The sequence below is a fragment of the Bactrocera tryoni genome, chromosome 1 (genome assembly GCF_016617805.1).
Source record: "Bactrocera tryoni isolate S06 chromosome 1, CSIRO_BtryS06_freeze2, whole genome shotgun sequence".
NCBI classification, from domain to species: Eukaryota; Metazoa; Arthropoda; class Insecta; order Diptera; family Tephritidae; genus Bactrocera; species Bactrocera tryoni.
In genome coordinates this window covers 8,755,683-8,781,826 of record NC_052499.1, presented here as the reverse complement: position 1 = coordinate 8,781,826, position 26,144 = coordinate 8,755,683, and the positions used below count along the sequence as shown (strand labels likewise).

The window sequence follows — 26,144 nt, the reverse complement described above, 5'->3', positions numbered from 1 at the left end:
AAACGCCTTTATAGCTCGTGGTCGACCAATCGTCATTACTATTTCGAGTCTGTTGGTGGTGTCTACTATTTAATCCCTATATTTAGAAACCACCAGAACCACCAGAGGAGTTTCTATAACCTCATACATTGATGATTGTATGACAAAGACGTCGGGAGTAAAATTGATGGCATGTGCTTAAAAGTGAACACGTATTTCGCTTTCTCGCTTCTTCGTTGCAAGAATCCTAAAACTCTCTCCTGCCAAAGCCTAGAGACGTTGTTGGCAACATACTAAGCAATCGACCGGCTGGTTTTCAACTACGTCGCCCCGATATGATGGAGATGTTACAGACTTGTGAAAACACCGCACTCCTGACTATAACAGGGTGTCCTCCATCGAATATTTACACAGTGAGACCCGCATGCTTCCTGTAAAGAAGCTTAACACTCTTCCCTCGAAGCAGTTTCTTATCGGATGCTTCCGCGGAAACCATCCCTGCAGTCACCCTTCTTAGAGGCGGAGCCACCTCCCAGGAATATCAGGAGAATATTCCTTTAACACGTTAAAGAAATCGAACAATACACTGACCGCATTTCGGACCAATGTCTGTCACAGTAGAGCTATTAAGACCTTCATTGACACCTTCCCAGTGAATGGCATACTTGGAGGCCAACACCACTCTTTGCAGAACAAGAGCTCCAATTGTCGTGAATCAAGAGTGACCCTAGAGCGACTTACATAACACTAATCACATTTTGCATTCCCAATGAATCCAACTCACTTAACACCTTTCTCACTGTGGTCCGTACCCGTCGAAACAGCTCGTTTCCTCGGCCTACCATTAAGTGATTTCGATGACAGCTAACATATTACTCTCCACAAACAGGGTTTATATAATCTATACAATAACAACCCTGCTGTCGTACTGGACTACTAAAAGCCATGCACCAATATACTTTATATTTTTCTCATCGTCAACCACAAGCCTGGGACATGATCCTTCTTACTGGCCAATATACGACTTACGACCAGCTAAATGAATGTCAGAATCTTCAAAGCACTCAGAGCAATTCGTTGGAGTTAAAGTGTTGTATTTCTCAACAGCTCGCCAAAACTTTAGAATCATATTTATTATTCATCAAAGTTGATTTTTTACTATGACAAAAATCATATCCCTTATTATATGCTTCAGTGTATTATTCCTCGAAATAGCCTAAATATATGAGGCGCGGAAGCAGTAAACGCAACTCATCCAGAATCTTCGTATTCGCGAATAATGCAACCCTTGCCGCCTCAGACTCGACCATTTCGCTCATGTCAAAACCATCCACGAAGGTATAGTTAAAGCAAAGCAAAGTGCAAATTAAGTATAGACCTAAATGGAAAATATCATAAAATAATAATACAGCACATCGGTAAAAGCAAGCTTTATTTACCCCAATGTCGGTAATCGCACATCTCCTGCCTTATCTCTTTAATAGTTGGAATGTGCCCTTGGTACTGCACACTATGTAGAGTGTCTTGAAAACTCTTTGTGTAATAATAAAGCAGTTCGTCCATTTTCTCTAATCGCATACTAGGACTGTACATCATGGCAAAAGCATAATGTAAATCTATAGCAGGAGATCCAAAAAGGCAGGTTTGATAATCGAGCTGTAAGACCAAACCATAAATATAGATCATAAGAATGGATTTCAAGATATATGTATGTATGTACAGAGTAGTGCCAACAGTATCTCCCAAATATTCAATTATAATCTTACGACAGACCTCACCGTCTTAAGAACATATAACAATTATGCTGTATGGACCACTCTTAATTCAAGATAGAGTAAAATTAGTAAAAAATTAAAGTTATATATAAAAATATATACATAATTTTACTGTATGAATGACTCACCAGCATTAATTCTTTCAGTTCATTGTCGACATATTTCACCATTAAATTCTTCATATGAAAATCACCGTGATTCAGTACTTGAACTGCACTATGTTTACCGTTTTAGGCGCGTTTAGTAAGTCCAAAACCTTGGGAAATAAAAATTTTTCTGCCGCCTCGAAATGTGATATATACTTTTGAAGATCCGGCTGATCACTTATCACTTTTTTCATTAGTTTGACACCATCTCTTAGGATAATAAAATCATCTACATTAACCGTATTAACGTAGGTCTTTTGGAATGTAGTCAACTCTTTGTTTCCCTGTGATGAATAACTGAATAAATACATGAATAAATACTTGTAAAAACGCTATTTATATTTTATTTGATTAGACAATCAATGTTGAAAGTTAGCCTCAGCATGCTCTCTCACTTCTTGACATAATGATTGTCAAAAAAGTCTTGCGGTATTTTCGCTAGTTGGCGCTGAAAGCGCGTAGTTCTAGTTTTATTCGTCGCATCGGGTCATGCTATACCTTTTTGGCTCATTTCACGCGCTAACACGTGTTTGATTGATTGTCGTTTCTTTTAAGTCGATCGTGAGTTATAGCGTCGCAAATATAGAGCAAAATAAAGAGAAAATACGGCATATTTTACAGTACTACTACGATAAAGGCAAAAATGCATCTCAAGCCGCCAATAAAATTTGTGCAGTTTATGGACCCGATACAGTTTCCATTTCCACCGCACAACGATGGTTTTCAACGTTTTCGTTCTGGTGTAGAGGTGGTCGAAGTTGCGCCACGCTCCGGAAGGTCTGTCGTCGAAAATTGCGATAAAATCGCTGAATTGGTCACAAGAGACCAGCATAGTAGCACTTCTGGTGTACCGTCTGATCGCCAAACTCTCGCAGCTTCGCTTCAATCAATGGCAACACACTGGTATATATTCGCACTTCGTTTTCAAAAATTGTCATTTCACTCAATTTATCCTTCCGCAGTCCTTCCTCGAAGTGCTCGGTTTTCATTACAAATGAACGAACTTTCTCTTGATTAGGCTGGGAACACAAGGCATACTTTATCTTAGCACGATACAATACACTCGCGTAGTTATCAGTTTTGGTACTGCCGGATGAGAGCAGCAATTTATTTATCTGTAATAATTGATTTTTTTTATTCGATTGACTAAATTGGCTTGGCTCCTTAGCATTTATTGTATCACCTTTACACTTTCATTTTCGTCTTTATCAAGAATGCGTTTAAGGAGTGTTTAAGGCATCTTCGCCATGAGTCTCACTACCCGCTTAACCATGATTGCTTTCGAATACCTCACATACTCTGAATGCATCGCTTTTATAGTCAGCAAGCGATTTGAAATAATCTCTCATTTTAAATATTACTCTGTTTACAATTGCAGCAGAGTTTTAAAAATCGTTAATGTGTATGCGTAGGTATATATTTTACGAACCCTGCAATAAATGCGTTAAGTCCGGTAACGGTTCGTAATTAATCGCAAAAGCAGTAAACTGATACTTTTGCAAAGGAAAGATTCGCTAAATCTGCAACAAGCAATAAATTTCGGAGTTGGACTAAGAAATGGACAATAAAACTAAACGGCGAAAAGAATCACTTGTCAAAATATAAGTATTTTTTACCTTTACCATACACCTATATAGTCAAGATATAACTATAGTAGTTCCCGACCTATTACTAAACCAGTGTACCTACTTAAGAGGATGTTTATTTTGTCAGCCGCCACACTGACACCAAAGTAAGCCATTTATTGTCAAATCTCTACCAGAGTTGAAGGGCGAGATGTACCGATTGCCGGAAGATCCCAAGACCGTCAAAACCAGGCAGGATCACAACTTAGTAACCGCGATAAACCCGACTTCTTCAATTGAACTGCAGCGGACTACCGAGCAATATCGAAGAGATAGTTGAGTTTATGAGCGTTGAGAAATCAAGCTTAACAGCCGCTCAGATCTTCTGAGATGTGCAGATTTCAACGTCTTAAATAAAGATTGCGAGCAAGATAAGGGTTGTGGCCTTGCCTTAATTTTAGACCACACAGTGCAGTAACGACTAATCTTCTAATCAAGAGTATCAGGGCAAAGCTATCCGATCAGGTGATGTCGAGCTCTAAGTATTTAATACATAAATCCCCCCATTACATATTGCCAAACATAATACCGCCCGAACATAGTAGTTGCGCTGCTTAGTGGTGAAATAAAATTGGTATTTGGCGACTTTAACGCGCACCACGATCTTCGGCATTCCTCACGACCGTAGGTGGCTGGAGCTGGCGAAACAGATAGACATTTGTACAACAAACAACCAAACCCATACCAGAATTATGGGTACCTGTCATAATAATCGCTGGTGACGATCTAATAAACAGCTGGCGACCTAGTCTAACTCTCACATCAGACCATCTGCCCATAATAATATCGATCTCAAAACTCTCCTATCTTATTTCGGTGTGTGTTTCTTACGTTAGCTTTAACCAAGCTATTGGGTCGGCCTCAGAGAATTCCCTGAGAGCTCCTTCACACCACTACCCAGTTCTACGTCGTTGGCGAACGTCAATTTTGCAAGGTGATCGCAGCTATTACTACTCGCTTTATTCCAGTTGGAATAATTCGTGAAATATGAAAAAAATTCCCAGTAGAAGCAGTCTTAGGAAATCAGCGAGACACTTTTGCCAAAAGGATCGCAATTTGTAGATTCGACAACTGGTAGACCAGCATGAGCGCACGAAATCGGTGGAGCACCTGAAGCCATGCATTCCCTCCGACAAAGTGGGCAAGGTTTGAAATACTATCAAGTCCTTGTCCAGCCCGAGAAGGCACGATGATAACTGAGTCGAAGTCAAATTCAACGGTTGTGCATTCTCGAACCCGAAGAAGTACGCGAGCTACTTTAACCGTCAATTTATACTACACACTTCGGTATACAAGGTGAAAAGATGTGTTATCCGATGGTTGCGCATAATGCCAAAAGAGTGCACACCACCTATGAAGAGTTTCGGAGTGCCATAACCAAATCAAAGGCATCAGCCGGAATAAATAAGCTGATTCTAAAACACCTAGGATCGATGGGAATAAGCTCCCACTACCAAAAGAGGGAAGCCAGCCAACCTCTTGAGGTATTACTACTCGAGACCTTCACACACCATCTAAGCGTAGATGAACCCATAGCAATTATCATCTTTAACGCCTTTATAGCTCGTGGTCGACCAATCGTCATTACTATTTCGAGTCTGTTGGTGGTGTCTACTATTTAATCCCTATATTTAGAAACAACCACAACCATCAGAGGAGTTTCTATAACCTCATACATTGATGATTGTACAACAACGACGTCGGGAGTAAAATTGATGGCATGTGCTTAAAAGTGAACACGTATTTCGCTTTCTCGCTTCTTCGTTGCAAGAATCCTAAAACTCTCTCCTGCCAAAGCCTAGAGACGTTGTTGGCAACATACTAAGCAATCGACCGGCTGGTTTTCAACTACGTCGCCCCGATATGATGGAGATGCTACAGACCGGTCAAAACACCACACTTCTGACTATAATAGGGTGTCCCCCATCGAACATTTACACAGTGAGACCCGCATGCTTCCTGTAAAGAAGCTTAACACTCTTCGCTCGAAGCAGTTTCTTATAGGATGCTTCCGCGGAAACCACCCTTCTTAGAGGCGGAGCCACCTCCCAGGAACATCAGGAGAATATTCCTTTAACACGTTGACGAAATCGAACAATACACTGACCGCATTTCGGACCAATTTCTGACAAGCACTGACCGCCATTCACAGTAGAGCTATTAACTTCATTAACTCCTTCCCAGTGAAGGGTATACTTGGAGGCCAACACCACCCTTTGCAGAAGAAGAGCTCCAATTGTCATGAATCAAGAGTGACCCTAGAGCGACTTACATAACACTAATCACATTTTGCATTCCCAATGAATCCAACTCACTTAACACCTTTCTCACTGTGGTCCGTACCCGTCGAAACAGCTCGTTTCCTCGGCCTACCATTAAGTGATTTCGATGACAGCTAACATATTACTCTCCACAAACAGGGTTTATATAATCTCTACAATAACAACCCTGCTGTCGTACTGGACTACTAAATGCCATGCACCAATATACTTTATATTTTTCTCATCGTCAACCACAAGCCTGGGACATGATCCTTCTTACTGGCCAATATACGACTTACGACCAGCTAAATGAATGTCAGAATCTTCAAAGCACTCAGAGCAATTCGTTGGAGTTAAAGTGTTGTATTCCTTAACAGCTCGACAAAACTTTAGAATCATATTTATTATTCATAAAAGTTAATTTTTCAATATGACAAAAATCACATCCCTTATTATATGCTTCAGTGTATTATTCCTCGAAATAGCCTAAATATAAGAGGCGCGGAAGCAGTAAACGCAACTCATCCAGAATCTTCGTATTCGCGAATAATGCAACCCTTGCCGCCTCAGACTCGACCATTTCGCTCATGTCAAAACCATCCACGAAGGCATAGTTAAAGCAAAGCAAAGTGCAAATTAAGTATAGACCTAAATGGAAAATATCATAAAATAATATAGCACATCAGTAAAAGCAAGCTTTATTTACCCCAATGTCGGTAATCGCACATCTCCTGCCTTATCTCTTTAATAGTTGGAATATGCCCTTGGTACTGCACACTATGTAGAGTGTCTTGAAAACTCTTTGTGTAATAATAAAGCAGTTCGTCCATTTTCTCTAATCGCATACTAGGACTGTACATCATGGCAAAAGCATAATGTAAATCTATAGCAGGAGATCCAAAAAGGCAGGTTTGATAATCGAGCTGTAAGACCAAACCATAAATATAGATCATAAGAATGGATTTCAAGATATATGTATGTACAGAGTAGTGCCAACATTATCTCCCAAATATTCAATTATAATCTTACGACAGACCTCACCGTCTTAAGAACATATAACAATTATGCTGTATGGACCACTCTTAATTCAAGATAGAGTACAATTAGTAAAAAATTAAAGTTATATATAAAAATATATACATAATTTTACTGTATGAATGACTCACCAGCATTAATTCTTTCAGTTCATTGTCGACATATTTCACCATTAAATTCTTCATATGAAAATCACCGTGATTCAGTACTTGAACTGCACTATGTTTACCGTTTTTAGGCGCGTTTAGTAAGTCCAAAACCTTGGGAAATAAAAATTTTTCTGCCGCCTCGAAATGTGATATATACTTTTGAAGATCCGGCTGATCACTTATCACTTTTTTCATTAGTTTGACACCATCTCTTAGGATAATAAAATCATCTACATTAACCGTATTAACGTAGGTCTTTTGGAATGTAGTCAACTCTTTGTTTCCCTGTGATGAAACGTGAAATTGAATTTCTGATCTGATGAATTGATTTCTTATCAACGACAATATTTCGACTTGCTCATATCCCCTCTAATATGTAGATACCTACCATCTGTGTCTTTTGATAGCTGATTGCATGTATTTTAGCTAATTTCTTTAGAGCTAACTTGATTTCCTCCAAACTACCGGGACGGTTATTGATGAGAGAATAACCTTCTGCCACCAGATCTTCGAACACTATGTTACGCGGCATCTCCGAGCTGCTGTGGAATATCCTAAAAACATCAAATAATATATTTTCAGTTTATTAATTATCTTTTTCCTATTTTCATACTTCTAATGGATAATATTTGTCTAGATTATATGATAAATGCACATTATGGTTCATGCAACTCACTTCGGTGCCAGTACCGTCTGATCGCCAAACTCTCGCAGCTTCGCTTCAATCATCGGCAACACACTCGTATACATTCGCACTTCGGTTTCAAAAAGTGTCATTTCACTCAATTTATTCTTCTGCATTCCTTCTTCGAAGTGCTCGGTTTTCATTACAAATGAACGAACTTTCTCTTGTTTAGGCTGGGAACACAAGACATACTTTATCTTAGCACGATACAATATACTCGCGTAGTTATCAGTTTTGGTAGTGCCGGATGACAACAGCAATTTATTTATCTGTAATAATTGATTATTTTTATTTGATTGAAAATTAATAAATTGGCTTGGCTCATTAGCATTTATTGTATCACCTTAACACTTTCACTTTCGTCTTTATCAAGAATGCGCTTGAAGAATTCGTCATTTATCCACTCTGGTACGCTTAAGGCATCTGCGCCATGAGACTCACTACCCGTATTAACCATGATTACTCTGAAACTTTGGAATACCCCACATAGTCGGAATGCATCGCTTTTATAGTCACCAAGCCGTTTTAAAATCCGTTAAAATGTTTGTGTATGTGTACATTTTACCAACCCTGCAAAAAGTGCGACAAGTTCGAAATGTGTTTGCTTTTAGTCGCAAAGTAACACGCCGCAAATTTAATTTTTGATCGTTTTTATATGAAACGAATTGCTCTCATCTGTATGAGCCAAGAGTAGAGATTATGCGGAGACTAATTGTGCCCTTCAGTACACGAAAGTCTGTTTAAAGAGACTAATACATACATTTGAAGAGAAATGCAGACGAAGATTCGACATTTTTTCCAATTATACTCTGAAGATATTCGTTTATGTCTAATTAATACCTAATTGCATTCCATTGGGAGTATTCCGGGAGTATTCTTTTTTAACAGAATCCACACAATTTTTGCAGGGTTACATGGCAAGTATATGCGAATCACAGTCACGCGATATTTTTTTGCTAAGTTTGTATATGGTTCATTTGTTTCGCAATTAAGAATTTATATTAATTATTTATGTTAATATTATTTATAAAAAGGGGCAATGCATACACACATGTACATCAAGAAATATGCAAATATTGTTAATATGTACTCCATTTAAATATGTCATATAATTATTTCATTAAATGACTTCGTACTTCTGTTTATACAGCCATGAACACATAAGTAGCAAACTTGATCTTCAGAGGCATCGGGTTTTATTTCAAAAATTACATATTTGCATATTACTAAAACACAAAAACAATAAATATTATATAACCAATAAAAACAGACGGAACTGTCCCACTTAACAACTGAGATACTTAATAGTGCCACGGATCATTGGCCTGCATAAATGTCCAGTTCATGAGTTCATAGATATCCTAATACTGATGGAGGTGAGCAATTGATCAGACGCCATGCCATGAACACGCCCCACAGGCCTTGATACTTGCACCATAGTGTTTCATGGTATACCTGGGATTAACGGCTTTACCTTGTCGACGGCGTACAATCGTTTTGCCCTCTGAACTCAACCTATTTATTTTAGTTTCGTCGCTGTTTTTCCGAAATTTTGGTGGTAATATAACAGTTCCAAACTTTCCGTCGAAAATACGACTGTGGGCCAAAAATAGTAAGACTTTTTAAATCAAACTTCGCACGAAAACCCATTCGTCGAAATATTTTTTCCCGGTTTGTATGACTATTAGTGGCATCTAGGCCAAATGTCACATCAAAATAATCATTAGTGGTTAGTATATGCTTGTCTTTCTGAATTACATAAAGTCCATTCGGCGACTTTTGCGATGGGTTAAATTATTGAACAAATAAGAAGTTCCATTAAATTTTATGTGCGAATCAAATTTCTGGTGACGAAATGTTCAAAATATTGAAAAAAGCTATCGGTAATACTGTTTGCGGCGAGCAAATGTTTTTGATTGGTACAAGTTATTCAAAGAGGGTCGAGAAAGCGTTGACCACGAACCACGTCCAGGAAAGCCATCAGCATCAACTGATGATCAACACGTCAATAAAATAAAGAAATTGATGCTTGAAAACCGACGATTAACAGTCAGAGATCTTACTGGAATCGTTGGAATATCGAAAGGAACAGTGAACCATTTTGAACGATCTTTTGGGCCTAAGAAAAGTGAAAGCACGATTGGTTCCAAAATTACTAAATTTTTTCAATAATTAGCTTCGCGTTAACGTCTGAGAAACAATGCTTTTCGACTATCAGGATATCATGAAACGTATTACTATTGACAATGAGTCTTGGAGCTATGCTTACTATCCGGAAACAGACGATGAATCGGCCGAATATCGCGCCACAGGTGAGGCGAAGCTGAAGAAACGAAGCAGATCAAAAATAAATGGTCTATATTAACAGTTTTCTTAGAGGTGTGATGCATTCCGAACTCCTTCCAACCGGCCAAACTCTCAGCAAAGAATACTAACGGGTTTTTCAATAGGGACGCTACTAAATTAGACCAATAGAGACAGCAAACAACGTCATATTCTTTCACGTTCTTTTGACATTTCTCTTCAGTAAGGTTCGCCATTTTATCACGGAAAGACATGCGATCCAACAGCGAATCGAAGTTATTAAAATTTACTACCGAAATTCGGAGTCAGTGGTCTCAACTTTAGGAGCGCTACGTCCTTATGGTCATCATAACCATACTGTCAGATCAAGAAATGAACGTCTACTCGAAAAATTTGAATCCACATGCACATTACAAAATGTTCCCGTGCCAGTGAGATGAAGAAGTGCCCGTAGTGTCGAGAATATTGCTGACGCTGGCGCATCAATTGAGGAAGACACAAATCAGTTTATCACATGTCGTTCTCTAGCGTTGGGCATCGCTGTGATGACGTTGTGACGAATTTTGCGAAAAGATCTTGGTCTACATCCGCTTGACCGCCAAAATCGTCATATGTTCGGGAATTGTGCTGAGCAACAACTTGAAAAGGATCCGGATTTTTATCGAAAAATCATCTTCAGTAATGAGGCTCATTTCTGGCTGAATGGCTTCGTCTATAAGCAAAATATGCGTTATTGGTCAGGCAGTAATCCACACGCACTCCATCAGTCACCATTGCGTCTCGAAAAAATTACGATTTGGTGCGGTTTATAACGCCTTTACTGTGAATGTGAATCGCTACCGCTCAATGACAACCGAATATTTTTGGCCCGAATTGAATAATACGGAATTGAACAATATGCCGCACAGTAAATGTCTCAATCGATTTGTTGAAAACCAAGTTTGGTGAACGTGTTATCTCACGAAATGGCGCAGTCAATTGGCCGCCTCGTTCGTGCGATTTGACGCCGTTAGACTACTTCCTGTGGGGTTACGTCAAATCTAGCGTCTATGCCAACAAGCCAGCGACAATTGATGAAATTTCCAAACCGTTTTATTTTATTTTATAACTTTTGTAGCGCTTTTATTAAAAACCCGTTACATGAAAATATACATACATATATTGTTCGGTTACACCCGAACTTAGCCCTTCCTTTACTTGTTTCTTGTTAGATTTATTTTTCAACAATTACCAAGTTTGCATACCCACGCTTTACATTTCCACTTCAATGCACGGCAATAAAAATATGCTTTTTCCTCGTCGGTTATAACGGTTTAGCAGTGCCGCTGTCTCCACATGCCCGACACTCTTCGCGGTTCGTATGGTAACGGTAACTTTCGTGTTACCTGCACTTGGCAAATAACGGTATTTTAAATAAAACTGTATGCAATAAAAACACACAAACACATGCAGCATACCAGGCAACATATATGTATATATGTATATACACACACATATGAATAATAAAAACGGAATTGAAACGTAAAAATTCCACCTAAAATGCTAAAACAACGCTGTTAGTTCGCTCTTCCTGGGGAAGCAATTAAATGGCCACCCGCCGCGCACAACAACAACAGTAATATGTTGGGTTTACTTATATGGCAATCAGCATCCGCATCCGTGTTCCGTTCGATTGTATTTTAAACAAGTTGAATTGCCGATATTGAACGGTTGAAAGAAAATGAAAAAACAAAAAATAAAAAATATTTGTAAAAAATGCAGCAGATATAGGTAATAAAAGGAACTGAAAGAGGGTGTAGTCGTGCCTAAACCCTAACTACGAACAGATTGAATAAAAACTAAATGTGCACAGACACGCCTCTGTACATATGTAGCGGTAACTGTACATGCATAGGTATGGACAGACAACAATGAAAATAAAGTGAAATGCAAATTTGTACACGGGCCCAATCAAAATCAAAATCAAAATAAGGACTTACAGTGTATATGCACACGTACTATATGGCCGACTATGTGTGTGGGTGTGTTGTTGGGTAAAGTTTTACCGTAAATTCTTTTAACTTGTTTTTATTATTCTACAATATTTTTTAGTGTATTTACACTGCATGTGTTCGATGCAATTGCAATTTCCGCTCTCTCTGACTATATAGCGTTCGGCTTGCATATTTACTGGGCTAGTGGCCATATTCTCACATTCTCAAAAAAAAAAAAACTTTTTTTGTCCAACAAATGTTTCTTCAAAAAACTTAATTCATATTGACAACATGAAATTTTTACTGGCTCCGTTCGTAATATTTACTTTTAATTAAACGAAAACATTTCCGTAAATATGGAATATTTTAATCTTTCATCTATAAGATCTGAGTACTATGCCCACCAATCACGGTTCAGCAGAAATGGAAATTAAACTTTGATTTGACATTCAATTTGAGATACACTTTTCACCTTGCCACTTTCACCTGAGTTCTGTCCGTCTAATTCTCATTATTTTTATCTGCCTTATCAAGACTGGCAAACAGTGCAGCTTCTATGGGGTCGACCACTGCCCTCAGCGGTGGTCTAATATATTTAATTAGAAAATTGAAACAGACAGCTACTGTCTTGTCTTCAATTCACCATGTGTTAGCTTTGATCGAACCGCACAGCGCTTAAGGTTATTTCAGTTCGGTTGACAGTAATTGTGATTTTAGTGTTCTACTTTTGGTGAAATATTATAATTAGACAAGTGCAGAAGCCCTTGAGAATTATAAAAAGTGAAAGCAATTCAAAGGTTGAAACTCATTAGAAACGAAAGTTAATGTATCCAAAATTAAAGCAGCGCGGGTCGTGTAGAGGAAGGCGAGTGTAATGCTTGAATTTTTAAGGGCTAGGTTAGAAGGCCGAAAAATGGCGATTTTTTTTTTTAATTTATTCATCCAAATTTGTACAAATACATAATACGGTATCTTTAAACTGAATTTTAAAACTTAGTATTAGTAAAAATATTTATTTGGTGTGTAGCTGATCACCGAGAGCTCCCCTTAAAAAAGAGGTTTTGCAGTGACTGCCATATCCCTGAACTGGATGCTCTGAAATTAAAAAACCAAACAGATTTCGTTAAAGTAATGTTAAATCTAGTAAAGCAAATTGAAAAAATAAGCACAATAAACTTTTCTGACAAAATGGCGGTTTCTCAAAAGAAAAATCGATTTTTGACCAAAATTTCGGCCTTAGATTGTTTATAAAAAATATTTAAAGGTAAGAAAAAATCTTGTATTAATCACTAACAAATATATTTAAGTAGCTCGTGTTAAAATTTGAGACTAATCGGTACAGCCGTTTTCGAGTAATGTTGGTCACCGCCTATGAAAACACCATTTTAGGAAAAGCTCTGAAACGTCTTTTCAAATTTGCGTGTAACTTCGTAAAGATTAACCGGAACAATATGAAATTTTCTGTGTGTAAGTAATATTCAATATATGTACAGTAACTAGATAAAATTAAGAAATCGATTTTTTGAAAATTCTAACTGTATATAAATCCTTAAAAACGGTTTAACTAATGTTCCGGCAAAACTACGTGTCCTATTGGAAAAAGTTATATGACGAAGTTGTAGTTAATAAAAAGATCTATAACTTTTGTATATACATACATACAACTTTTCATACTCTAACCTCAAAATGTATGTGAAAATTTTAGTATATTACGTTGTTTGGCATTACTACACACTGAGCTTTTTAAGGGATTACATGAGTCTCCTCGGGTAAATATAAAAAATTAAATATTGTATGCGAATTTTTTATTGTTACAAACGTACACTATTAACAAAGAAATTCTGAAGTCTTAGAAATAGTGTAGGTGCCTTCTAATTTGAATTGTTTTTATTTGTTTTATATGGTGTTTGGAAGTACTTGCGTATTCAAGAACTGAATAAATACTTGTATAAACGCTATTTATATTTTATTTGATTAGACAATCAATGTTGAAAGTTAGCCTCAGCATGCTCTCTCACTTCTTGACATAATGATTGTCAAAAAAGTCTTGCGGTATTTTCGCTAGTTGGCGCTGAAAGCGCGTAGTTCTAGTTTTATTCGTCGCATCGGGTCATGCTATACCTTTTTGGCTCATTTCACGCGCTAACACGTGTTTGATTGATTGTCGTTTCTTTTAAGTCGTTCGTGAGTTATAGCGTCGCAAATATAGAGCAAAATAAAGAGAAAATACGGCATATTTTACAGTACTACTACGATAAAGGCAAAAATGCATCTCAAGCCGCCAATAAAATTTGTGCAGTTTATGGACCCGATACAGTTTCCATTTCCACCGCACAACGATGGTTTCAACGTTTTCGTTCTGGTGTAGAGGTGGTCGAAGTTGCGCCACGCTCCGGAAGGTCTGTCGTCGAAAATTGCGATAAAATCGCTGAATTGGTCACAAGAGACCAGCATAGTAGCAGCCGTAGCATCGGAGCTGAACATGAGTCATCAAAAATTCATTTCAATTTCAATAAAAATACCGCAAGACTTTTTTGACAACCCATTATATACATATACACTAATGATGTACACATATCTACACGCCTGATTAATCGTGAACACAGAGAGAGTAGTCCGCTAGCAGCAATGCAAGCCAATAAATATTATTTGTACTCAATGAAGAGTCATGTGCATGAGACGATGAGATGTTATAATCATGAATGCGATAAGTTAACCGCAATAGCAGCTAAGTAATTTATATAACTCAACTATAAAATGCAAAGCAATTTAAACGAACGGCGCATTACTACTTCTCTTCGCCTAAAGTGCACCGGCATACGAACGTAGCTCCGCGTATACAAAATTTGCATTCCATAAACTGCATTGAAATGGCAACTAGCGAGAAAAACAGTGAGGATCAGCTTACTTCACCGGAGTGGTTGAACGTGGCATTTTTCGAAAATATTCTAAAACAAGTCGAAGCTGAAAGCGCGAAGGTGTGTGTCCAGTAATTCCTAACACAATTTAATATTGGTGGCATTGCTTTCTTTAGGTGACCAATTTAGAGCTGAAACCGGGCACATTGCAAAACGATAACTACGCTAGTATTTTGTACCGAGCCAAAGTCAACTACACACTGCAATCGCAGCCAAAGCAAGAGAAGACCTCCTCGTTCATATTAAAAGTCAAACCTTTCGTAGAAGGCCTTAAGAAAGAAATGCTTGGCGATATGCATTTATTCCAAACTGAAACACTCATGTATACTAAAGTGTTGCCAAAGATCGAGAAGGTGCTAAGGCAATATGGCGACCAGACCATTTTGGCACCAAAGTGAGTATCCAAACGCACAACGAACAAAAAAGCAAAATAATATAATTTTTTAATTTAAACTATGCAAAAGGCTCATCGCCAGCAGCGCCAGCCCCACGCAGACATATGTGATGTTTGACGATTTAACATTACAAGGTTACACCACTGTTGGAACTCGGCACATAGATTTGGATGAGGGGAAAATTGCCATGCTCAAACTAGCAAAACTGCATGCGATCAGTTATAAATTGAATAAAGAGGAGGTGCGCAAATTATAAAAATCAATATTATTTTAGACTAATACACTAATTCGTAACAATTTAGGCAAATGCTGTCATCACTTCCTTGGACAAGGGTTCAATGAATTCTATTGACCTCGAAAAGTTTCCATTTATTAAGCATGGCATTAGATTGCTCAAAGAAGTCCTAAGTGAACACATTGATCTAAAACAATTTGTGTCACACATAGAGTCGGTCGAGCATTTACTACTGCCAAAAACGCTCGAGTTGTTTAACGCGCACAGCAATGGTAAGCGAGATGGCATATTAGTGGTTAACCATGGTGACTTTCATTTGAAGAACATGATGATCCAAAAAGTTGATGGCAAACTAACTGATCTTATGCTGGTGAGCAAGACGGCTCAACATTTTTACACAAAAAACTAAATTGTTTGTGCTCTCTTCTCTGTTATTTGCGCAGTTTGATTATCAGATCAGCATATTTGGGTCGCCGGCAATTGATCTGCATTATGCGTTCACGATGATGTTTAGCCCCGAAATGCGGCGTGATCACTACGATGAGCTCCTTAACTTTTATATCAGCAATTTTCAGCAGACGCTACGCAAAACGGAATTCAAAGGCCATATACCGACGGATATTGAAATTCGACAAGAATTGAAAAAGCATAAATATTGGCGTAAGTTACTCGCATAAACAAAAACAGTTAATTGTTATAAATTTTTCGTTTTTACTGTTATTTTATTTATTTTTTTTTTGTGGTTTTTAAATTTTAATTTCGAAAATAGTGACAACCAAATATTTTAATTCTCTTTTGAACAGAACTGTTTTTATTCCTTACCTTTCTAAAAATCAACCATGCTTTGGTCGAAGAAGATGCAGACCTAGCAGGGATCATTGAAAATCCAGCGGTACAAAAACAAAGTTTACAAAATCCAAAATTACTGAAAGAGTTACGAGAGCTGTTGCCGAGATTTCTGGAAAGTGGTTATTTCGAATTAGAGTAATACTTAAAAATATATATTACATTATTTCTTACTGTTATCTTTAAACGTTGTTCTTATTGCAAAATGTGTATCCAGTTTTAGCAATCTATGAATATATTTGTGTGTGTAATGTGCGAGATATAAATAAAAAAGATTCTGTGGTTCATATCCTGCATGAATTTTTGACTCTGTGAAAGCTATCGGGGCGATGTTTGCCTCGCATATTCACTCCGGACAAACAGCGCAACCGTAAGAACTCCTCAAAACGGCATTTGGTATTGTTTAACCGAAATTCGAAGGGGTTTCGCAATCTTTACTTAACACCGACTGAGTGTTAATGACCCGCTTGAGAATCTGGAAGGGGTTATAGACGCTTTTGTGGCGAATTTTGGGCTGACTATTGGCGATTTCTTTAAACCGTATATTTAGACCGTTTAAGGTAGTAAAAAGTTGCTCTAGGCTGAGTAAAAGTTTGGTTAGGATAGGTTACACTGCCTGGCTTTCACGCCATACATAGGCCTTTAGATCCTATGTAACGCCAAATAGAGGTCCGTTGTTAACACGAGCTGAAAATTACGTCGCGCAGGACGTCAAGGTTTCTTCCGAAGTTTACAAGTAGTACTAACTTGATATCTAATTTTTGATACTTCCTCTAGTCGCTTGAACTGGAAAGCTCCAAAATATCTAAGCCGTGTTCTAGATAAGACCAAACATAAGCAGAGGTGGTGTTCGAACGACTCTCTCATCCCTCACACAATTAAAGAGCAACTGAGACATGAGGAAAAGATAACAACAGACAACTAAAATCCGATATTCCATCGCATATATTGTTGGATTGCGGTGTTATGGCTAGAAGTAGGCTGACCCATCTAAGTGTCATGAAGCTGAAGCAAAGTCACATTAAATTCATTCATCCCTTAAGTAATCTAAATTTTCTAAGGCCTTTAGCATTTAGCGATGATCGCGGTCTCCTTTCAATCTATTAATAAAAAACTGAAAAGTACTCAGCTCAGACAGTAGGTATATCATATAGTGAACCGATCTGAACAATTTGTTCGAAGATTATAACGTTCTTGAAGATATCTCGATTAAAAACTGTATCCTGTTTGTATGGCAGCTACATATACATATGCTTTAATGCTCCGATATCGGCAGAAAGAATAAAGGAGGTATGCAGAACTTCAGATTGATAACTTTAGATAGCATATACACGGACAGACACAAAGTTTCCTTTTGGATGTTAAAACTTCGTGCCAAACTTAACATTCCCGGTTTAAAGTATAAAAATAATAATAATAGTACCTCCCTCCACCCTCTGCCTTCGTTAACCTGATTTGAAATGAAGCTAACTGTTTTTGTTCTCGTATTCGCTTTCCACTGTTCGCGACTAAACACATTTTCAGTTTTCAATATGCAAAATCAAATCTGATTATCAATCAGGTATGCGATAGCTGTTGACGAAAAACTCCGAGTGGGGAAGTGAAGAGACAGGGGTAACAGTGGTAGCAGAGCCGCAGCGCAAAATGGTGAAGCGTGTCAACATGACAGCCCGACTACGACATCACCGACCGACCTGTACCCCGTAACGATGTTGAAGCAAGTCACGTTTTCCTCTGCGCCACATCTCTTCTCAACCAGTTCGTCAAATCTATCGTTACTATAACTATGCAGCAACAACAAACTTTAGCTTATCAGCAACATGAAAGCCATTTAGATGGTTCGACTGAACCAAATTAAATTAAATTAGAATCGGGTATTTGCAGCACTGATTTCGCCCGAACCGGCAGCGTGTCGAGTGGTGAATGTGAATTCAGCTTGGATCGGTTTGCAGCGATTTGGATGGACAAGAGAATTTAAATTCATAGAAAAGCGTTTTTGTGTATTTTGTGAATTTGTATGCAATTTGCAAGTGTGGCAAATTAAGCAGTATCGCCAGCACTGACAACAACATTGCCAACAACACTGACGCGTAGCGATAACTAAGTGCTGCTGATAAATGGAATTTGGACGCTGGCTTATTGAGAACTTGTCGAGCACGCCGCAATCGAAATCAGCACGCGCCAGGGTCATCAATATCACTGAGAATTGGCTGTTCTCTGCGCTGCACCGCATTTTAAGCTGATATCGCTGGCACGACTACAAGCTAGGAGGCTGGCTGCCCCTTCGTATTTCCTCCCGTTTACATGTAATATTTGCACGCTCTCTCGCGTATTGATTACGCCATTTAACGGGGATCCAAGCTTATGGGGCGAAAGGTGGCGCTGCTCGTTGTCGGCGCACCGTGCTGCTCAGCTGGCAGTTAATGTTGGCAATCGCGTGAAGCGCATTTAAATTGTGACGACAAAAAGTGGAAATTTTGATTTTTAATTGCGCACACTTTCAATTCGAAATTGACTACGTCTCGTCCCGCCACGCCGCGCCACACATTTGATGTTGTAATAGCAGCTACGTGCAATCAAATTAAAATAATATCGCATCCAAATAGAATTTGGATGGGTTTGTTTGTTACAGCGCCCTAATTGTGCCTTTGGCGTCTGTGTCTTTCGTTGGGCTCATATTATTGGCAATGGCGAATTTCACGCAACGTTTCAACGCATAGGTTGCAACGTCCAATGCACATACACATACCATATGTACAAATGTATGTAGGTGAAACGTGGCCGTAAGCTCATTGAAATGAAATTTCAGAAACGATGTGTACGAATTAATTTGGAAAATTGTTATTTTTTTAAGCAGACAAGTTTACTTGCGAGATAACGAATACCGCTTTTCTATCAGCGTCCTAATAGATATGCAAGTCAATTGAGACACCAGGGAACCTGCCATAGTAAAACACTTTTTTCTTTGGGAATTTTTTTTTTGTTCAACATTCAAGGCGACCCAACTTTTCTATACCATTTTTATAATACGACTTGTCTTTTGCTTCAAAATAGGCCACAGTTGCGGCGATCACCTCTTCGTTCGACGATAATTTCCTGAAAGCGAGCTTCGAATTGAAAACCAAGCTGATCCTTTCTGATAGTTTATTTTCTGAATGGAAAATAAATTAATTCCAGATATTCACCATGCGCCAAATCTTGGAAAAGACCCGTGAAAAGAGAATCGACACACACCACCTCTTTGTCGATTTCAAAGCTGCTTTTGCCAGCACGAAAAGGAACTGCCTTTATGCCACTATGTCTGAATTTGACATCCCCGCAAAACTAATACAACTGTGTAAACTGACGTTAAGCAATAGGTACCTAAAGCTTCGTCAGTATCGGGAAGGACCTCTCCGTGTCATTCGATATCAAACAAGGTTTCAGACAAGGCGACTACCTTTCGTGCGACCTCTTTAATCTGCTCTTGGAGAAAATACTATAAGTCGATCTGCAGTACAAAATAGGGAAGGTACCATCTGCTATAAGAGTGTACAACTGCTGGCATACGCCGATGATATCGATATCATTGGCCTCAACAACTGCGCCGTTAGTTCTGATTTCTCCAGAATGGATAAGGAAGCGAAGCAAAAGGGCCTGGTAGTGAACTAGGGCAAAACGAAATATCTCCTGTCATAAAAAAACGAGACGACTGACTCGCGACTAGGCTCCCACGTCTCTGTTGACAGTCATAACTTCGAAGTCATAGATAATTTCGTCTATCTTGGAACCAGTATTGACAGCAACAACAATGTCAGCCTTGAAATCCAACGCAGAATATCTCTTGCCAACAAGTGCTACTTTGGCTTGAGTAGGCAATTGAGAAGTAAAGTCCTCTCTCGGCAAACAAAGATCAAACTCTATAAGTCCCTCATTATTCACGTTCTGCTATATATCTGAAGAGTCGGCGTTACGAGTTTTCGAGAGAAAGGTTCTACGGAGGATTTATGGTCCTTTGTGCATTGGCCTCGGCATTCGATGGAACGGTAGAACGACTAGCGCGCTGTTGTTAACAGTAAAGAAGAAAAAGAAGCATCTTTCAAAATTTACTGTTTTATATTTACATTGACGGAAGAAATGTAATGGAAAATAAACAGTAAATTTTCGTTCATTACTTGTCATAAACATTGAATACTCACGTCGGAGAACATTAAAAAAATTTGTCTTTCACTGCTTTAGCGTGCTCTCCCGCTACTGTAGCCGCTCTGACACCCTGTGTGGTTGTGGTATTGGCTAGAACTTCCTATCACATTTGCCGGCGAAAAATTTCAACTGTTTTGCTCTAAAAATATGACCGCCAGCTGTCGCTAACAACAGTAACATTAGTCGTGTTTCTGGACTCTTAACCAACCGGAAAAAAAAGAGTGCAAAAACTGAAAACATACTTGGAAAAATGGAAAAAATGCATCAACTGAGTGGCTTCTTGATAATTCCATAAATTTTGAAAATATTAAAATAAGCAGCTTGCAAAGATTTTTTTAACCAGTACCACGTATGAACTCCCAATGAATGAATGTTTATAACTTAACCAAGACTCCGTCTGCCTATGAGAAAGCGGTCCTTAACGACCGGACCTCATTTTTTTTAATTTCGGTTGGTTTGGTATAGCATCCACAAAAAACGCAATTTCCACACAAGAAAGATTTTCATAGAAGGAATTGATTTCTATGGTAAATAGTAGACCGATATCGACGATACCGATAAATGAGCAGGTTGAGGGACTAGTTTGCTCATCATGCTGCTCATTCGTTCCCTTTTGGGTGTTACAAACATTTTGGCAAGCTTAATATACCCTGTTAAGTGTATAATAGCTAGACATATAACAGACTCTTAAAAACGGATCTAATCTTGCACATATACTGGGAATGGAAATAAAATGAGAAGGCACAAATGTTAAATCAGAGAATATGAATGAATCATTAACATACTCTGCCCATAGTCTACATTTTGCGTTCTCTGGTTTTCGTCTAATAGCATAAGCAAGCACAATTACCGGAGGGTAGCAGAGCATCTTCAAAAGTTTTTGACCTTTACGTGCTTTATTTTTGCTCCATTCTTTGCCGGCGCAGTTGGCAGTTGGCGGGAGCGTAGTCTACGCGCAGTTCTGCGTTACTACTACTACACTACGATTGCTTGGTAGTAGGCACGTGAGTCGCTCTCTTAATACGATTTGGGTGGTGGCTAACGCGACTCGCCACTATTCATTTATTTCGTTTCCCACACATTTTTATATAATACATATGCATATAAGTACATAGCACAGAGAGCGGCATAGCGAACAAAACAAACCGAGCAAGAAAGACAAATGACATAAGCAACGAGAGACAGCACAAAAATGCGAAATGAGCGACAAAAACAGAAAAGATTTCAAGTGAGCGAATGCGTATAATTTGCAGGCAAAGTGACGAGTAGCCTATACATGAATGAAAAAGTACTTCACGTGGGTGAAAGAGTACTCCGAATGCATGAATGAGAAGAGACTCGACGTAATTGAAAGAGTACTCCGGATATCTGAATGCAAAAGTTCTCCACATTGATAAAAGAGTACCCCGGAAATAAACGTATTTCATATAAAATACATGGTATTTTTAAACTAGCTATGCCCTAGCGGAAGCCTGTAATACCACTCAGCTTGCCGACGGAGTACTCCATGGTCTAACTACAAGAAATTACTTTCTTAACTATTTTCCAATGATTTCTCTATAAATAATTGGCGTAAGGGTTATTTTTGGTTACATGCAAGCATTTTAGAATATAAGAACATACTTACCGAATTTTATTTTTCTTCTTGCGTCTAGAAAATATTTGATTATACATACTTACATTACAGGTCAATTGATACCTTGCTTATAGCGACCCTCGAACTTTTCGACAACATTGTTGTAGTATGATTTGCCTTTAGCATCTAAAGTCAGTTTTGGCGATCACCTTTTCATTCGACGAAAATTTCTTCACATCGAGAATTTTTTTGAGATCTAAGAACAGGAGGTAGTCGCTGGGGCCAGATCTGGAAAATACAATGAATGCGGAAGCAGCTCGAAGCCCAATTCATGGAGTTTTGTCATCGTTTTCACTGACTTGGTGAAATAGCACTTTCCTGTTCTTCAAATGCGGCCGTTTTTAGCGATTTCTTCTTTCAAACAGTCCAATAACGTTATGTACAGTCGCTGGTGACAGTCTTTCCTTTTTCAAAGTATTCAATAGTAATTACTCCATGCGCATTCTAAAATAGAGACGCAACACCTTGCCAGCTGACTGTTGGTTTTTCCCGCGCTTTGGAGCGGTCTCATCGGGAGCAGTCCACTCGGATGACTTCGATCGGACCTCGGAGTGAAGTGATGACGTCATGTTTCATCCATTGTCACATATCGAAGCAAAAACTCGGGTTTATTACGCTCCAAATCAGCGTGATTGTTTTTGGTCAAAAATGAGCTCGCGCAACCCCAACTTTGCACAGAAGTTTCTCATATCCAAGTGTTCACGAATCACATGAGTTACACGTTCAGTTCATATGTTTGCCTGCTATTTCGAACAACTTTATTTTATGGTCTTCCCAATTATTTTGGAGCTTCGGCTTCAACTGTGTATTTTATCTTCAAAAGCAATATTTGCTTAATTTGGATTTTTTTCTTAATAAAAACGCGGCTACACTCAAAATGATATTATTTACAGACTAATGATCCAACAGTTGTCAAATTTGTACATGCGCCTTTTGAAGGTTAGGGTTAACTAAAAATCATATGAATTTTATTCTAGTAGCGCCATCTTTGCGTCAGGCAGTGGACTTTTCAATTGATATGTTATACTTACAACTGAAGCTGTTTTTTGCTTTTTTGTTTTTGGTTTTCGTATAAATTGAAACATCACATTTATCACATGTGCCTTCAGGTCCACGTGACATTCATAACGGATGCAAAACTGTTCCACTTTTCTAACATTCCAACTGTTCGCGGTCGACAATCGTACAGTGATGATGTTAAACACGATACTGTCGTTTAGCAACGAACTGGTATAACATAACGAATTGGTCTGCTGCCGCATTTTATTGCAGCATTTTACGAACTACTCCAACATGCCACAACTGGACTGCTTGGCCTAATCATCTTGCAATAAGAAACGCTTTTGCTTGAGGGTAGAGTAAGAGCGCGCAAGTCTGAAGAGAAAACTGTGATGGGCCGAAAATAGCCGGTTTACCAGACAAACGATTAACAGCATTACTTTACAAAGCAGTAATGAAAAGCAAGAGTGCGCAAAGCAAAATCTATTTAGATCAACTAAAAGTGGGCAGGCACCATTCACGTAAATGTATATATGGTTATATACATATATAATCATTTAGTTGCAAGCAGAAAACATATTTACACACGCTTTAAGTGTGTGTCTGTATTAGGTTGCAGGCTCTTTGGTCGCCGTTTTTGGTTTTTGCTTTTTTGTTTTTCTACTTTTTCCTTCGACTTTTGGTCACACGTTTGTGCTGCTGCTGTGGCTGTTCGCAGCCAACTGCTTGCTTGTCGGCGGCGCCACCCTAAATACTCGTAGCCACAGTCTGTTCATGACTTTGCGTTTGAAAGGATGTGTGAGAGCGTCACGGACCCGCGCGCACAGTTACAACAAAATCAAACAGCAACAAAGGTGAAAATGTATGATGAAAAACAATCAATTAAAGCTAATTTTGTGGAATTTTGATAAGCGTAAATGCGTAAAAGTTCCATTTCCGTCACATACGTGCTAGAAACATAAGTGAAGAAAAACATACAGTGAGCAAAACGTGGAACTCGTGGTAAAAAAAAACAACGCGACATAAGTAATGTGCGTGAAAAATTGACGTATACTTGAATAAACACGCAATTACGCCTAAAACTGTGCAACGATTTTTTATCAGATTAAACGCCATTCCGTTCCGTTGTGTGAAAGCCGTAAAAATAACAACAAAAAAATATTTTCGTCATTCTAGTACGTAATGAAATGTGCCGTTATACGCTATATATTCGTACATTTATCTACAATAGCAGTCAAACAAAGTCCCAGTGATTTAGGGTGGCAATGAGGACGCGGGCGGTGGACAAGCAGCAGACTACAACAGCAGATAGTAAATTGTAGTGGAATGCACGAAACGAAATACTACGCAGCAGAAAAATTATGCTAGCTTCATAACTACACAACAACACGCAACAACACAAACAAACACACTTTGCCAACAAAACACACCAAACCAGATCCATAAGAGATACAATATTTGCGTTGCACGCAGGCGACAACAAGTACAACAACAAAATGCAAAGCAAAAAACCAGAGCAGAAGCGACCTATGCTATGAGTCCACATATTTAACAAGGAGGCAGCGTATTGGGAGGCAGCAGGTACGCGAGGTTTCTCTTGAATTGATTTCTTTCCGAGAGTAAGAAAAATATAGTGCGATGCAAAAAAGAGAGTGAAAATTAAGAGTAGTCATTCAATATATGCCTGCAAGTGTCATATAAGCTGCAGCACCAGCTCTTTATGTGCAGCAACAACAATACTGCATGAGCACGAAATTTTTGTTATTATTGTGCTCAATGAGGTCACGTCGCGCTTTGATAATGCACAATGAATCAAAACAAAACAGCCAGAAATAACCGCAGAAAATACAAAACATAAACTTGAATGTGCGTGTATGCGTGTGCTTTAGTTAATTCAAAATAATTGCAAAAACATACGAATATCGAAGCAAGAATTTCAAATCGCATATGAGAACAAGAACAAAAGTAATAAAACTCCGTAAACATTACAAAGGTCAACGCCAGGTCAGGGTGTGAACAATTCGTCCTGCTTTCTGCTTTCGTTTATATACCGCACTTATGCTCAAACATTCACTCACTCAGCCGCCGCGCCCGCCCAGAAAGGAAGTGCCTGCCTTATGCTATTGTATATAGAGAAAACGCATATGTGTTAGTTGGCAAAGGCGCCACCAGCCTAAGTAGGTGTAAACGCTGGCCGCGGCAGAGACCGCAACGGCGCGAATCGTAAGCGTAGTGAGCAAAAATTAAGACACAACTAGTGGGTGGTGCGCTCACGAGCGGAAGCGTAGCGTCACTGGCCGGAAGTATACATGGAAAACTGCACGAAATAGGAACACGGAAGTTGTCAGTTGTATCGGCGCGTTTCGAGTGGAAGGAGCCAAACGAAAGATATTGCGGAATATACTACACACAAGTTATTGTGTTTACTTTAAATACATAAGTGTTTCTTACATTGCAAGTGAATTGTGTACTTGCAGCAAGCGTGAAATTAGTGTGCGGCGAATAATTGCTAACAAAACCTCGAATAATCGTGCGTGCGTGTGTGTTAGTGTGTGATTGTTGCTTGTTTATTTTTTTTAAAGAATTATGTGCGCATACAAGCTAGTGTTTAACGGTAAACATGTGCAGTTGCAAACGTGAAGTGAATCAATGTGAAAATCGCAAAGCAAAAGTGTTATAAATTACTTATCAAATGTGCTTACTATAGTTCAGCGAAATTTTTTGTATACATATGTACATAGTTACATATGTATGTACATATGTATGTTAATATTTAAGAAAATTTCTGGCGTCTATAATTAAGCCACTCACAACAAATGTGTCATGTGAGTTGGAGTATTGCAGCATTTGAAATCAAAATAAGAAAATTCTACCAAATTATTTGCCAAACGAAGAGCATTCAGCAACAAAACATAGATATTGTGTTAGCCACAATAAAGCGCAAAGTTCTATATACTCATGTACATATGTAATTGCAACGGATTGTCACAGTTTTCCAATA

General features: G+C 38.5%; 2 protein-coding genes and 1 pseudogene across 2 annotated transcripts; 1 reads left to right on the top strand and 2 right to left on the bottom strand.

Moving 5' to 3' along the window:
* Nucleotides 1-1,056: 1,056 nt before the first annotated feature.
* LOC120768575 lies at nucleotides 1,057-14,733 on the bottom strand (annotated as a pseudogene).
* Nucleotides 6,130-8,112, bottom strand: LOC120768566. Its single transcript, XM_040095317.1, has 6 exons — nucleotides 7,999-8,112; nucleotides 7,647-7,924; nucleotides 7,359-7,524; nucleotides 6,953-7,255; nucleotides 6,493-6,709; nucleotides 6,130-6,434 (listed from the first exon to the last, which is right to left on the bottom strand). The coding sequence occupies exons 1-6, from the start codon at nucleotides 8,110-8,112 to the stop codon at nucleotides 6,256-6,258; spliced, it is 1,257 nt and encodes a 418-aa protein (XP_039951251.1). The 3' UTR covers nucleotides 6,130-6,255.
* LOC120768557 lies at nucleotides 14,706-16,620 on the top strand. The gene is made up of 6 exons (XM_040095306.1): nucleotides 14,706-14,910; nucleotides 14,967-15,244; nucleotides 15,315-15,486; nucleotides 15,548-15,850; nucleotides 15,924-16,140; nucleotides 16,284-16,620. The coding sequence occupies exons 1-6, from the start codon at nucleotides 14,803-14,805 to the stop codon at nucleotides 16,466-16,468; spliced, it is 1,263 nt and encodes a 420-aa protein (XP_039951240.1). The 5' UTR covers nucleotides 14,706-14,802; the 3' UTR covers nucleotides 16,469-16,620.
* The last annotated feature ends 9,524 nt before the right edge of the window (nucleotides 16,621-26,144 follow it).

Excerpts from the sequence above, each read along its gene's own strand:
- LOC120768557 (XM_040095306.1), top strand. The coding sequence starts at position 14,803 with ATGGCAACTAGCGAGAAAAACAGTGAGGATCAGCTTACTTCACCGGAG. Across the intron at positions 14,911-14,966 it reads TCGAAGCTGAAAGCGCGAAG|GTGACCAATTTAGAGCTGAA; the intron begins GTGTGTGTCCAG and ends TGCTTTCTTTAG. Across the intron at positions 16,141-16,283 it reads GAAAAAGCATAAATATTGGC|AACTGTTTTTATTCCTTACC; the intron begins GTAAGTTACTCG and ends TCTTTTGAACAG.
- LOC120768566 (XM_040095317.1), bottom strand. The coding sequence starts at position 8,112 with ATGGTTAATACGGGTAGTGAGTCTCATGGCGCAGATGCCTTAAGCGTA. Across the intron at positions 6,710-6,952 it reads AACTGAAAGAATTAATGCTG|CTCGATTATCAAACCTGCCT; the intron begins GTGAGTCATTCA and ends TTGGTCTTACAG. Across the intron at positions 6,435-6,492 it reads GTGCGATTACCGACATTGGG|GTCTATACTTAATTTGCACT; the intron begins GTAAATAAAGCT and ends TTTTCCATTTAG.